General features: G+C 37.8%; 1 protein-coding gene across 4 annotated transcripts in view; it reads left to right on the top strand.

Annotated features, from left to right (window-relative positions):
* The window catches only part of LOC115222105 (sex comb on midleg-like protein 2), a 65,252-nt gene that overhangs the window by 3,946 nt on the left and 46,608 nt on the right, over positions 1-14,698 (top strand). For 3 of the 4 annotated variants that reach the window (XM_029792223.2, XM_029792225.2, XM_029792222.2), the window contains exons 2-3: positions 2,135-2,237; positions 14,046-14,117. In XM_029792223.2, coding sequence (XP_029648083.1) covers positions 2,225-2,237; positions 14,046-14,117 — 85 coding nt within the window. In that variant the 5' untranslated portion in view covers positions 2,135-2,224. The remainder of the gene's footprint in view (positions 1-2,134; positions 2,238-14,045; positions 14,118-14,698) is intronic. The other variant, XM_029792224.2, reaches the window with a different exon arrangement.

The following is a 14,698-nucleotide window of genomic DNA, read 5'->3' as shown; positions in this document are numbered from 1 at the left end:
ACCCTAGGACTTATTCTTTGCAAGCCTAGTACTTATTCTATCGGTCTCTTTTGCTGAACCGCTAAGTTACGGGATGATTTAACCATCTTTCTTAATTCTATACTTCCATCATTAACTATTCAAAAATTCAATCAGCTTTATATACATTTTCATCAAATCTTCTTTTGAACAGATGATCTCATCATTTCTATGGCTTCTTGTTTTCTTTGCGACAAGTCGCTGTTTTGGTATTATTTTTACTTCCACCCCCCCCCTCCGTTTGTCTTTATTGATTTTATGAAACCAAGTTTAATGAAATTTAATTTGGGGGTGGGGGAAATAAAGGACAAAAGAAGCCACTGTTTTCTCACTAATTTATGACTTCATGTGTAAAAAGCTCCATTTAAAAAAAAAAAAAAAATAATAATTTTTCCATTAGTCAAAAGTCCAATTATCAGTTATTGATTAATCGAGAAGAATGCCTTTTAGTCATTTTAGACTCATCTTTCATCTTTCACTTGCTTCATTCATTGGACTGCGGCCATGCTGGGGCATCACCTTGAAGCGTTTTAGTCGAACATATCGACTCCAGTACCTTTTTTTTTTATTTATTTCTAAACCAGGAACTTTAAACAAACCAACACCGGTTGTTGGGCAAACAGCACAAAGACACACATATACATACACACACTGATAAACGCATGCTTTTTATTTCCCGTCTTCCAAATCCACTCAGAAGATTTTGGTCGGCCCGGGGCTGTAAGAAAACACACGTCCAAGGCACTGCACAGTGGGACCGAACCCAAGGCAGCTTGGTTAGGAAACAAGCTTTTCAGCCTCGCAGCAACGTCTGCGCCTACGTTGCTATAACATTTCTTTGATTATAGCTGTACGTTTTTGGAACTATTATCTAAGGTTAAATTCCTGGCTTGTTTTCAAAAACAATTGTCCTTTGTTTTGTTTTTTTCTTTTCTTAGGCGCAGGAGTGGCTGTGTGGTAAGTAGCTTGCTTACCAACCACATGTGTCCGGGTTCAGTCCCACTGCGTGGCATCTTGGGCAAGTGTCTTCTACTATAGCCTCGGGTCAACCAAAGCCTTGTGAGTGGATTTGGTAGACAGAAACTGAAAGAAGCCCGTCGTATATATATATATATATATACACACACACACAAACACATATATACATACATATATATATATATGTGTGTGTGTGTGTGTGGTCTGTGTTTGTCCCCCCAACATCGCTTGACAACCGATGGTGGTGTGTTTACGTCCCCATTACTTAGCGGTTCGGCAAAAGAGACCGATAGAATAAGTACTAGGCTTATAAAAGAATAAGTCCTGGGGTCGATTTGCTCGACTAAAAAAGGCGGTGCTCCAGCATGGCTGCAGTCAAATGACTGAAACGAGTAAAAGAGTAACAGTATTTTCATTAAAAAAATGCAGCTTTCATTTAACTTGTAAATGTTTTTTTTTTTCTTTTTTACTATCTTATATGCAATGGAATTCTAGACCTACAACAGAGCTGGCAGAATCGTTAGCTGGGCAAAATGCTTAGCGGCATTTCGTCCGTCTTCATGTTCTGGGTTCAAATGCCGTCGAAGCATCAGCATTTGCTAGGGATGGGGTCGGGACGGTCCGCCCCCGAGCGGCACTTTTGGGTCTGCTGTAGACAATATGTGTTTTTTGTGGGGTCCAGGGGCGGCAAACGGAAGGGCCGCCCCTGGGCCGTACACACTCTAGTTACGCTGCTAGTGTGTCGAAGTCGACTTTGCCTTTCGTCCTTCGGAGACCTGATAAAATAAGTACCAGTTGTGGACTGGGATCGATGTATTCGACTTACCCACTCTCCCGAAATTTCAGGCCTTGTGCCTATAGTAGAAAAGAGCTGGCAGAATCGTTAGCATGGTGGGCAAAACGCTTTGCGGCATTTCGCCCGTCTTCACATTCTGAGTTCAAATTTCGCCAAGGTCGATTTTGCCCTTTATCCGATCGGGGTTGATAAAATAATTACCACTGGGATACTGAAGTCGACGTAACCTACTTATCCCCCTCCCTTAAAATTGCTGGCCCTGTGCCAAAATTTGAAACCATTATTATCATCATCATCATCATCATCATTATTATTATTATTATTTTTGATTCCATCTTGAAGATTATTACCTGATGTGGAGGAGTATCTGCTACAGTACTTCAGGGACTTTTAGAAGATTTTGTGATGTCTTAAACCTTGATGGGATGAAACATGAGGCGTCGGGGTAAGTTTGGATTTTCCATGATTCGTTCATAATGAAATAAACATTTTGTTGTTTGTGTTGTTGATTAAATTGTAACTTTATTTTTGAAATTTCATACTAAAGAATCTGTCTTATATAGAATCAACTTTTCCCCTTTCTCCCTCCCCATATTGGTGAAATTAGCTCAGTAAAAGCAGTATCTTTCAATAGTTCAGCTACCTTGGTTATTTAACCCTTTCGTTACCATATTTATTTTGAGATGCTCTGTGCTTCTTTCAATTAATTTTAAATATAACAAAGAATTTAGTAAAATAACATAGTTATCATTAAGCTAGTGTTAGGAACATAAATTGTGACTAAGGTTTGGTGGAAGAATTTAATTCAATACTTATGTAAACAAGACATTTGTACTAGAGAGCCAGAGGCGGTTTTGGCCATGTTGGTATCAAAAGGGTTAAGAAATTTGAGTGCTGCTTAAGGATATGGTTTACTGCATTAACCATGGTCTAATCCGTGAAATGACATTTTATGGATTAGGGTTAGAGTTTTAAGGTTAGACTGCACATAAAGTTTAAATGGCCTGGTAGACTGCACACTAAAGTAGCACTGAAATTTGTTAAGTCTTAGAAGAAATGATTGCTGGACAAAGTAAATTTATATTTCTGTTTGTATGACTGAGCCATAAACATGATGAACGGTGAGATTTTTTGCTTTAGCATTCAATATATAGCATAATGAGCTAGCTTGCCCAAAATTTAAAACAAACCCCTTAACTGAACTAGCCTGCTTTCATTTGACACAAACTCAGCGATCTTTGATTTGATGTCAAACTTGTGAGGTCATAATCAACTTATACATACCCGCCACCACCACCACCATTTATGTAAATAAACTGGAAAAAACATCTAATAAAACTTATGTGGTTGGTTGACCAGTTAGAAATAGCAGCTAATTCTCTTTCAAATCACACACTTCAATGCCTTGAAGAAGGCGGGACACATTGGATAATGTAGTCCTGGGCTTACAGTGTCTGAAATAACTGAGGGGATGGACACAGCTGGAATGATTTTGATCTTGGGTCTTCTCAATCTGGGCTGACCTTGGGTTGAAAGAAAATCATGAAAACCAAAAATGGAAATGTATTCTTTTGGTAAAAGTTGAAATATGTTGCCATGTTAACTGATATTCTCTCATTGCTATTGCAATTGAAGATATTCTGAATAAAAGTAAAAAAATAAATTCCTGTAGTCTTGGGTTAATTTCCATTCTGTAGCATCTTACACAAGTATCTTCAATTAAAGCCCTAAGTCGATCAAAGCGTTGTGAATGGATTTGGTAGAGAGAAACTGAAAGAAGCCCATCACAATATATATAATATATATATATATGTAACAAATAAAAAATAACTACTTGAATCTATCTTAGATTACTGACATGTCTCTGGCACAGCACGCCAATTCTGAACTATTTCCTAATAAAGCCATTTGTGACAAACTAATCTTCAGTTCTGTTGCTTTACCAATGTGCTGCATCCATTATTTGTCTCTTTTACAATGGTCTCTGGTCTAACTGAAGATCTCCTGTGCTCTAACCTTCACCCATGTCATTCTATTAACCCTTTCGTTACCATATTTCTGTTGAGATGCTCTGTGTTTCTTTCAATTATTTTAAATATAACAAAGAATTTAGTAAAATAACTTAGTTATCATTAAGCTAGAGTTAAGAACATAAATTGTGACTAAGGTTTGGTGGAAGAATTTATTTGAAAACTTATGTAAACAAGACATTTGTATTACAGAGCCAGAGCCGGTTACAGCCAGTTTGGTAACGAAAGGGTTAAGGATGGGATAGCAAATGGCAAGGAGTGTGTGGTGTCATGTCTTATGGCATTCATGCTAGTTCTCTGCACTGTAAGCTCAGATTCTGCTAGGGTCAACTTCACTTTTTATCCTCTTGGGGTATCAGTCCAGGAGTCAAATCTTTTTTCTCTCTTTTTCTCAGGATTATTCTTATAATTCATTGGATCATCTTTGAAACATTTTGCCACTTTGATTCAGCCTCAGATTTGCATTAAGAAGTCCACATGTCTGTGGAATATTCGGCCACTTATATAAGTTCATTTCATTATTAGGAATTCAGTTGGTCAAACAACTGAATGGTCATTCCTTATCAAGAATTTCACCATTCCACTGCTTCATACCCAAGGCTTTGTACAAAATGATTTCTTAATTTCTTCACATTCAGAACTGCAGCTTTATTGTTTCCTGTCCATATACCCACTTCTCTAATTTGTAACTAATTAAACATTAATTACACTAATATCACCCAATTAATCTTTATCTCCAGTCACTCTTGGAGGTCTTGTCACTGCCCCTTCAGAGCCAGTTAGTATGTGTCCTTGACTATATGTATGTATGTGTATGTATGTGTGTATATATATTTATATATATTTATTTCATCATCATCATCATTGTTTAATGTCAGTTTTCCATGCTAGCATGGGTTGGACAGTTCGACTGGGGTCTGGGAAGCCAGGAGGCTACACCAGGCTCCAATCTGATCTGGCAGTATTTCTACAACTGGATACCCTTCCTAGCGCCAACCACTCTGAGAGTGTAGTGGGTGCTTTTTATGTGCCACTGGTACAGGGGCAGAGGGGGCTGGCAACGACCATGACCGGTTGGTGCTTTTTACATGCCACCAGCACAGAAGCCAGCCAAGGCAGCACTGGCATCAGCCACGTTCAGATGATGCTTTTTACGTGCCACTGGCACAGGAATCACAACTGCAATTTCCATGTGATTTTGATGTACTTGACTCAGTAGGTCTCCTCAAGCACGGCATGTCCTACGATCCAAGGTACTTTTGAGTGAGCTGGTTATGTGACACTGGCGTAGGTTACAGCTGTGAACTCACTTTATTTGCCAAGTCTTCTCAGTCACAGCATATCTCATAACAGACTGGAATTGTAGGCCCATCTCTTGCAATTTCGATCAATTGGATCTTGTCCTCCCTCTTGTATAGAAGTGTACGGCTGCAGCGAAATTCATTTTTGGACTTTCTTCTATCGAAGGCATTTTAACAAAAATGCTTCTGTAAAGACAGTGAAAATATTGTCAATTTCCCCAAACAGGGACACAATTCAATTTTTAAACAATAACCAAAGCCCCTTCTCCGAAAGGGGGAGGGTTACGGTTTACAATTATTTAACAAATGCAACACAACAACGTTTCCCTGACGAGGAACCAACAAATGTGATTACAATAGTCAAACAGTAATAATAACAACAACAAACCTTTTTAATTTATCCCCATTTATGTGAAACCACTTATTCAAGTTCAAGTCATTGATGCAATTTTATACGAATTGCTAAAACACACACACATAATAAGGGTGAAAAATTGAATATTGATTTGATTAATATGAATTGAAAACCAGTGGTGTTGCATATAAGACCATAGCGGATCTTCTAGCAAAATGGATGACCACTGTTATCCCTGTTATATAATACTTTCATTTTAATAGTTTCAGTATTAAAGTGAAAGTGTCTGCATTACAATATAGAGATATTTTTGTTTCACTTTTAACACGTAATACTGAAATAGTGGAGAAGATATGATATTGCTGTGGGGTCGCCCTAGGGAAAAAGTTAAAATTTTTTTGCTGATGACACTCCCCCGACCTTAAGTAAGGCATGTGTAAAATTTGAATGAAATTGGTTTAGTAGTTCTCAAGTTTTAAGGAAACACACAGACACAGACAGACACACATTCTCAGTTTTATATATATAGAGATTATATGTATAGTCTGCCACAGCAGAATTGATACCGGGGTTGATGCCACATAAAAAACACTGGTGCTGGTACCACATTAAAAGCACTGGTGCTGGTGCCATGTTAAAAGCACCCAGTACATTCTGTGGAGTGGTTGGCATCAGGAAAGGCATCCAGCTACAGAAACCATGCCAGAATAAACTACAGAGCTTGGTGTGGCCCCTGGCCTTACCAACTCCAGTCAAACTCGTCCAACCCATGCCAGTATGGGAAAACAGATGTTCAATGGTGATGATGACGATCCATTGTATGTTCCATAAAATTTTAAAAAATAAGATGAGTTACAATATGCATCACAGCAAAGCTGTCCACCCCCGTGACATGTTTTAATGATTATGATGACACTGGTGATCAACCGAAATATTTGGTAAAAAGTATTTCGCTTTGATAATTTCCATGGTTACCAGTAATTAAGGCCAACTGTTTTCGCAAAATCTTGCCATTTGCTGTGTTCTTAGTTTACTTGCATCATCATGTCTGTGTCTTTCACAGAGAACAAACATTAAAACCTTAGTTGAATAAGTTCTAATCTTGGTCCACTGGTTGTCTATTGAGAAGATTATTGTACATTTGACATGAAAGACAAATGTAAACAAATATATATTGGGTTGTCTGGAAAGTTCATGCCGATTTTTAATGGAAAGAAAAAGGTCAATAAATACTTGCCATTACATTTTTAATCAACCAAATATGAACCGTTTTGTTGCACAATGCGTCTCCATCTTTCCTTTAACTTGAAAATACCCTCTTCCCAGAATTGAGGTGGTTTCATGGCAAAGAATTCATCAAGGTATTTTTTTATGTCATCCAAGGAATTGAAATTTTTACCATTAAGACTATTCTGCAGGGACCTGAATAAGTGGAAATCCGAAGGAGCAATATCTGGTGAATATGGAGGGTGGGGTAATACATCTCAGCCGAGCTGCAGCAATTTTTGTCTGGTTTCCAAAGCATCAAGTGCCGAAAATGAACTTTCTTATCTGCCATTTTAAAGGGTTACAGAATTAACACGGGTTATAGGAACATAAACTTTCTTCCACTAAAAGATAGCTTAAACTGTGCTCTAAATGGAGGTGTAGTCAAATCCTATTTTATGGACTCAACCATGTTCTAAAATAAGTCGAAAGGTAAGCTACTATAAATCAGCACAAACTTTCCAGGCAACCCAATACTAAGATTTTTCTGTGTTGAATAGTTGATTACTAGTCCTAGGTATGACTTTAACCCTTTAGCATTTAAACTGACCATAACCAGTCAAAATATTCTACCTGTTTAATGTTCAAGCCACCTAGATCCTGCCTCTCACACCTCCCCTATAAAGTTGTTCTAAAAATCAACAATCACATCATCAAAATCTTGAAACTACAAGATAATGCCTGATTAATTTAAGACAATTTGATTAAATAAGCTTTGTTTGGCAGAGTAATCTGGATGCTGAAGGATTAAACTGCATCTGGTACGGGGACCCTGGTTTAGGAGTTCCGTGATTTTGAGGAATGTGGAACCACCTTCCAGCCTCTGCTGCTCCCAGGTTTACTGTGACCTGAGAAGTGTCAACCATTAGGATCCCTGACTATAGGTTAATTAGCATTTAATGGAAGAAACTTTAAGTTCAAACCCTTATTTTCTTTTGGGTGCCCTGAGAAAGGAAAAGGCTTGGGGAGTCAACCTTGACAATAAAACAGGGAATGGAGTCTCTCTGGCAATCTGGTGCTCCCTTTGATACCTTTCCAACAACTCCTGGGTAGCTCTCCATCCTTGTAAGGCCACTCCAATGTCAAGGCTATCTAGGACAAGGCCACCCCAATGTCAAGCTAAGCTCGTTTATCACTGCGGCCATCTTAGCCTATTGAGCTATTGTAGTCAGATGTCCAACAAGGTTTGGATTGCATGGATGACCCTTTAAAACTAATGCTAAGTGCAAGCAGGAGGAAAAGCCCAGTAGTGTCAAAGGTTGGTGTACGTAGCCATGTGAGGGTGCACCACTCTTCCTCATGCTCATTGGACACAAAGGAACTACTGTCAGATGATCACCAAAAGTTACCAGAACATTAATAGTAACTGGAAAAAAATTCTTTTGAACAGCTGCATGCGTAGATGATTGGGTTTTTGTGGGGAGCAACAATGAAAGAAGTAACAGAAAAAAGATGTAAAATTCATAACCGTTGAATGAAAAAGAGGATTACTTACATTATTTACATTCGACGGATATTTGTCCTCATCTTGTTTGTTTTTAACACAACGTTTCGGCTGATATACCCTCCAGCCTTCATCAGGTGTCTTGGGGAAATTTCGAACCTGGGTTCTCATTCCTAAGGTATTTTTTGATGTTATTATTATTATTATTCAGGTCACTGCCTGGAATTGAACTCGGAATCTTGGGGTTAGTAGCCCGTGCTCTTAACCACTATGCCATATGCCCACGAGTTCGATTCCAGGCAGTGACCTGAATAATAATAATAATAACATCAAAAAATATCTTAGGAACGAGAACCCAGGTTCGAAATTTCCCCAAGACACCTGATGAAGACTGGAGGGTATATCAGCTGAAACATTGTGATAAATAAGATGAAGACAAATATCTGTCAAATGTAAATAATGTACATCTCTTAAATATAGAACTGAAAAAGAGGATGTCTTCTGACAACCCATGGCCTGAAATCAGCAGATGGCTTTGATTTGGTACCAATTCCTGCAGAGATGACAACAATGGCATATGATCCTTTAGATGTCAAGATAATTAAATCTTGCTTTATCTGGGCGTCTCTTTTTATTTTGTTTTTGTTTTGTGTGCTTCATTAAAAAGTGAAATTTTAAACTGGATATTCTGTAATAAAGTAAAAATATTATCAAGGTGTATATCTTGGAACATTGTGTAGCGAAAAATTCTTAATTATGCAGAGTTCTTAAATTCCAGATGACAAAAAAAACCCCAACAAAACACAAAAAAAAAGCAGAACTGGATGCCATTTAAACATTTGAAATACTTTTTCTAAATATTCTTTGCTAAATACAAAATACAGCTTGTTACATATAATGTTGGATAGCTTGTTACATATAATGTTGTATATAGTATTGCTAGTGAAAAATATAATTTTACTGTTTGGGAGTTTACGACGGTAGTTTTAAAACTGCCATAGGATTAATGATTCCTTCCTTGTCTCTTTTACTTGTTTCAGTCATTTGACTGCGGCCATGCTGGAGCACCGCCTTTAGTCAAATGAATCAACCCTAGGACTTATTCTTTGTAAGCCTAGTACTTATTCTATCGGTCTCTTTTGCCGAACCGCTAAGTTACGGGGACATAAACACACCAGCATCGGTTGTCAAGCAATGTTGGGGGGACAAGCACAGACGCATAAACATCTACACACATGTACATATATATATATACATATATACGATAGGCTTCCTTCAGTTTCCGTCTACCAAATCCACTCACAAGGCTTTGGTTGGGCCAAGGCTATAGTAGAAGACACTTGCTCAAGGTGACACGCAATGGAACTGAACCCGGAACCATGTGGTTGGTAAGCAAGATACTTACCACACAGCCACTCCTGTGCCTAGCATTTAACCCATTCATCATCATCAATTAATGTCTGTTTTCCATGCTGGAATGGGTTGGAAGATTACAAGGATCCAGCAAACTACACGGCTGTGCCATGCTCCAATGTCGGCTTTGGCATGGTTTCTATGGTTGGATGCCCTTCCTAATGCCAATCACTTTACAGAGTGCATGGGGGTGCTCTTTTCTTGCCACCAGCATCAGTGTGATTGTCGAGTGAATTGCAAAACAAAAGGAAAAGGGATAGGGAAAAATCCACCTGAGCTGTGTGTGTGTGTGCGCGTGCTGGGGTGGGTTTGAGAAGGGAAGTGGAGACTTTATGTCAAGTGTTGGTGGTGTTAAAGTATGATGGAGGGACAAGCACAGGTGTCTTGCTGCAGTGAAGTTACATGGCTACCCCACATCATATAAGGGTGGGTATGAGTAAAAAGATAAGATGGTAGTGATGGGGTGCCAGAGCAAACCCTCAAGATGCAAGGTAGAGTACAGGCAGTGAATCAGGAGGGTGGAGGTGGTTATAAGTGTGAAGGTGAAAGAAACAGGTGGTTAGAGATGGGGATAGAGGTGAGTGTAGTGACAGAGGGGTGGAAGTGCTGCATAATAGGAAGTATCAGTATAGGGGAGTAAAGGTAAGGGATGGAATTGGCTCAGGGATTAAGAGCAAGGTGTTGGAGCAAAGGAATGGAAGACGTGTTGCAGACATGAGATGGGCTCTGGAAATGACAACAGGTATGAAAGGTGTTAAGATGAAGAATGGTAGAGGTGATGGGGAGACAACCCAAGGGCACAAAGGTGAACGTAGGGGGAGCATTAACTGGTAGTGCAGAAAGTTAGGGGATACGTGTTGGAAAGGGTTGGGAAATGAAATTTGGTGAATGTTTGACGGCAGGGCAGGATGAATGTAAGGATAGGGTCCCGCACATAAAAGCATAGCCAGAATCTTTTTTAGGACCTTGTGTTTGCTGATGTACGGGTCATCTTGAGCACAGCAGATTGCTAATCATCTTGGTCCTTTGTCATCTCCTCCATGAGGCTCAGCATCTTGTGATCTGCCTTCTCTACTTCATCCAATGTCTTCCTGTGTCTCCTTCCACAAGTTCCATCCATTTTCAGTATGCAGCACTTCTTTAAACAACTGTTCTCATCCATATGCATCACATGTCCAAACCAGTGCAGCCTTCTTCCTTCTTGCACATTACCCCTGATTCCTCTTATCCCTAATTTTTCTCTCCATACATTAGCACCCTGTCATATATGCACGCTTACATTGCACATCCAGTGGAGTATACTTGCTTCATTCCTTTCTAGCCTTCGCATGTCCTCTGTTTTCAGTAAAGCAATACCATAAGAACTTTCATTTCAGTTCACTACTAGAAATTTTGAATTCTATAAAATTTAGTTTTTTTTCAGTGATATTAGCTTGAAATTCATGACTAATCTGCCACCTCATCCAACTGCTTTGAGAATAGAATTTTTTTTTTGTTTACCAAAGTTGACATATTTATTAACATTTCTTGGCAAAAATCTCTGATTGTTTCCTTGAGATGATCTCATACATCCTGTTTGGTTAAACCAGTCCATTTTTGATTCTTTTACAGTTTGTGTATTTATTTTCTATTGGCTGTGGGTTGGCAGCCTTGTTAGTGAGGCCGACAAAATGCATAGCAACATTTCTTTCAGTTCTTTACATTCTGAAATCAAATCTTATCAAGGTCAACTTTGCCTTTCCTCTCTTTGAGATTGATAAAATTAACCATTTTGTTCCCATATTTCTGTTATGATGCTCTGGGTTTCCTTCAATTAATTTTAGATATATCAAAGAATTTAGTAAAAAAAACTTAGTTACCATTAAACTTGTGTTAGGAACATAAATTGTGACTACGGTTTGGTGGAAGATTTTAATTCAGAACTTATGGAAACAAGGCATCAAGAACCAGAGGCACTTTCAGCTGGTTTGGTATCGAAAGGGTTAAAGTACCAGTTAAGTAATGGGTTCATCATAGTCAACGTATCCCATCTCCGCAAATGATTACTTGCTTTGTACCCTGCAACAGACAGGCATCTCATTCAAGAGAAAGTAGAGATCTTAGGTACTTATATGTCCTGGAAATTGCGTACCTGACCATATGAATTCTAGGGCTCAAGGATAAGAAAAAAAAATTATATTGACCTATGAGATCCTAAAATTAAGATCTCATGAAAAAAACATTGGTGTGGATGCTGGTGCCATGCATAAAAGCACTGGTGCTGGTGCCATGTAAAAAGCACCAGTACACTCCGTAAAGTGGTTGGCGTCAGCAAGGACATCCAGCTGTAGGAACCAAGGCAAAACAAACTATGGAACCTGGTATGGGCCCCTGGCCTTGCCAGCTCCTGTCAAGCTGTCCAACCCTGCCGGCATGAAAAACGGATGTTAAATATTGATGGTAATGAGGATAAGCTTAAACAGACACTCACTATCTAGTTGTTGATAAATTAACACCAGTATGAGTAATTTCAATGAGTATTTCAGCTAATAGATACCTCATTCGTCATTCCGCAACAACAAAGATCTTATTTCAAACTGCTCCAATAAGAAATAGCTCCAAACTTGTTATAGTGTATTTAAAATTTTTAATTCTTTTGTTCTTTTATTTGTTTCGGTCTGTGGCCATGCTGGAGCACCGCCTGTAGTTGAGCAAATCAACCCCATGACTTATTCTTTGTTAGCCTCGTACTTATTCTATCGGTCTCTTTTGCCGAACTGCTAAGTGACTGGGACGTAAACACACTATCGATTGTGAAGCGATATTTGGGGGGGACACACATATATATGATGGCCTTCTTTCAGTTTCCGCCTACCAAATCCACTCACAAGGCTTTGGTCGTCCCGAGGCTATAGTAGAAGACACTTGTCCAAGGTGCCACGCAGTGGGACTGAACCCGGTACCATGTGGTTGGTAAGCAAGCTACTTACCACACAGCCACTCCTTTTTGGTAAAACATGACACAATCAGTTCATTCAGAATTGGTTAGATCAAGGACCAGCTATTATTCAATCAGTCTTTTCTTGACTCAGGAGCATAAGTTTCTTGGGAAAATACATGTTTTTTTTTACTTTCTAAAAACAATTTTATTGACTATTTTATAAATTCAGAATTTTTTTATTTATTTTATTTTTTTATCTTTTTTTTTTTTTGTAGATATTAAATTTTAGTATTTCATTATTTAGAAATAAACATTTCAAGGGGTTGGTGTCAACACCATTTTACTTCCAAAAAAAAAAAAAAAATGAAATATCATTATTACGCTTTTATTCTTTTAAAATGTTTTGATATTCTTCCCGACAAAATACTGAAATGTATGAATGTATGTTGTTTATGTTGTTTTTTTTTATTTATTTATTGTTTTGTTTTGTTTTTAATTCAAATATTTAGATAACAGCTGACAACATTAAGATAGTTGTCTTAGATTTTGATGTACTTCATAGAAAATATTAAACTTAGTAACATCACATTCTGTTGATAAATGTATGTTTAATTTATGTTGCTAGTCATTTTATTATTTTATTAGCTGTATAAATTAATTTTAATTTTTAGATTTTAGTAATGCCATAAAATGTAAAATACAAGAAAAATAAAATAGATTATCTCCATATGATATTAAAAAATTTGCTTATATTTTTGTAATTTTTATTTCTTTTGATTTCTAACTGTATTTAGAATGTCTTTTTTTTTTGTTTTTTTTTTAACATTTGCAGATATAATACACATATAGATACAATACATACATACACATTTATTTACTACACCTCAGAGGAACAAAAATATCTTCCAGAACACATACTACACACAAAACATTGTTGCATATAACTATATAAAAGCAGGTGACTATTACCTCTAAATTGATGTAAACACGTTCAGATACAAAGACATTTCATAATTTTCATAAATTCCTTAGTAGATACACATCAAAACTCTCATTTAACCGTAACATCTGGAAATGGATCTGAAGAAACTACCCTAAGTTATTATATTAAATGTTTCAAAATTGTTAAGTGTCAGGCAAACTGATAGACGAATGCCATCAGATCTAACCAAGACTGAAAATGTTCTCTCTTATTCCTAAACTCCATGTTTATTGGTATTGTTAAAACTATTCATACTTGATATATTCGTGCTGAAGGGCAGCAGAAGTGTGGAGTTGTAAAAATTCAACAACGTATGAAGTGAATATCTGCTCGTAAATTGCCCGTAGAAAACTGGTGGGAAAGCTCATTAAAAGCACTACATTTTAAGTCTGAAAAACTCCCTCCTCACCTTTTTTTTTTCTCTTTCTACATTCCAAAAAAAAAAAAAAACATTTATTCAAATAATTTGGAGACTTATTGTTTTCTAAGGAATGTTTTGTGATATTTCTTTTATCCAAGTTTTTCCTAATCCTGCTTTTCAGTTGCTTACAACTGTGAGGAATCGACAATGTCATCGAGTTCAAAGGGCTCGTCATATCAATATGACTATCCAGGTTAGTATTGGTATAAGAAGCAAGTTTGTTCACATTCTTAATATTAGCTTCAGTACTGAATGATATTTGTTCATTCTTGTAGTTTATTTAATCACAAAAGCACTAGGATACAACAAAAAAAAATATACGTATATCTGAAGAACAGTTAAGGAAATTATAACTTCTGTTTAATAGCCAACATTTGCATGTGTATGTATGCAAGCGTGTGAGCTTGTGTCCATGTGTGTCATCATCATCATCATCATCGTTTAACGTCCGTTTTCCATGCTAGCATGGGTTGGACGGTTCAACCGGAGTCTGGGAAGCCAGGAGGCTGCACCAGGCTCCAGTCTGATCTGGCAGTGTTTCTACAGCTGGATGCCCTTCCTAACGCCAACCACTCCGTTAGTGTAGTGAGTGCTTTTTTACATGCCACCGACACGGGCCAGAGGAGGCTGGCAACGGCCACGATCGGTTGGTGCTTTTTACGTGCCACCAACACGAAAGCCAGTCAAGGCAGCACTGGCATGTATGGAGACCATGTTTATGCATTCTTGAGATTGATCGACATTAAAATCCCAAAAGCTATCAGCATCTTCATT

This window comes from Octopus sinensis, linkage group LG19 (assembly GCF_006345805.1).
Source record: "Octopus sinensis linkage group LG19, ASM634580v1, whole genome shotgun sequence".
NCBI lineage: Eukaryota > Metazoa > Mollusca > Cephalopoda > Octopoda > Octopodidae > Octopus > Octopus sinensis.
Note: the sequence above shows the minus strand (reverse complement) of the source record. Positions and strands in the feature narration are given on the sequence as shown.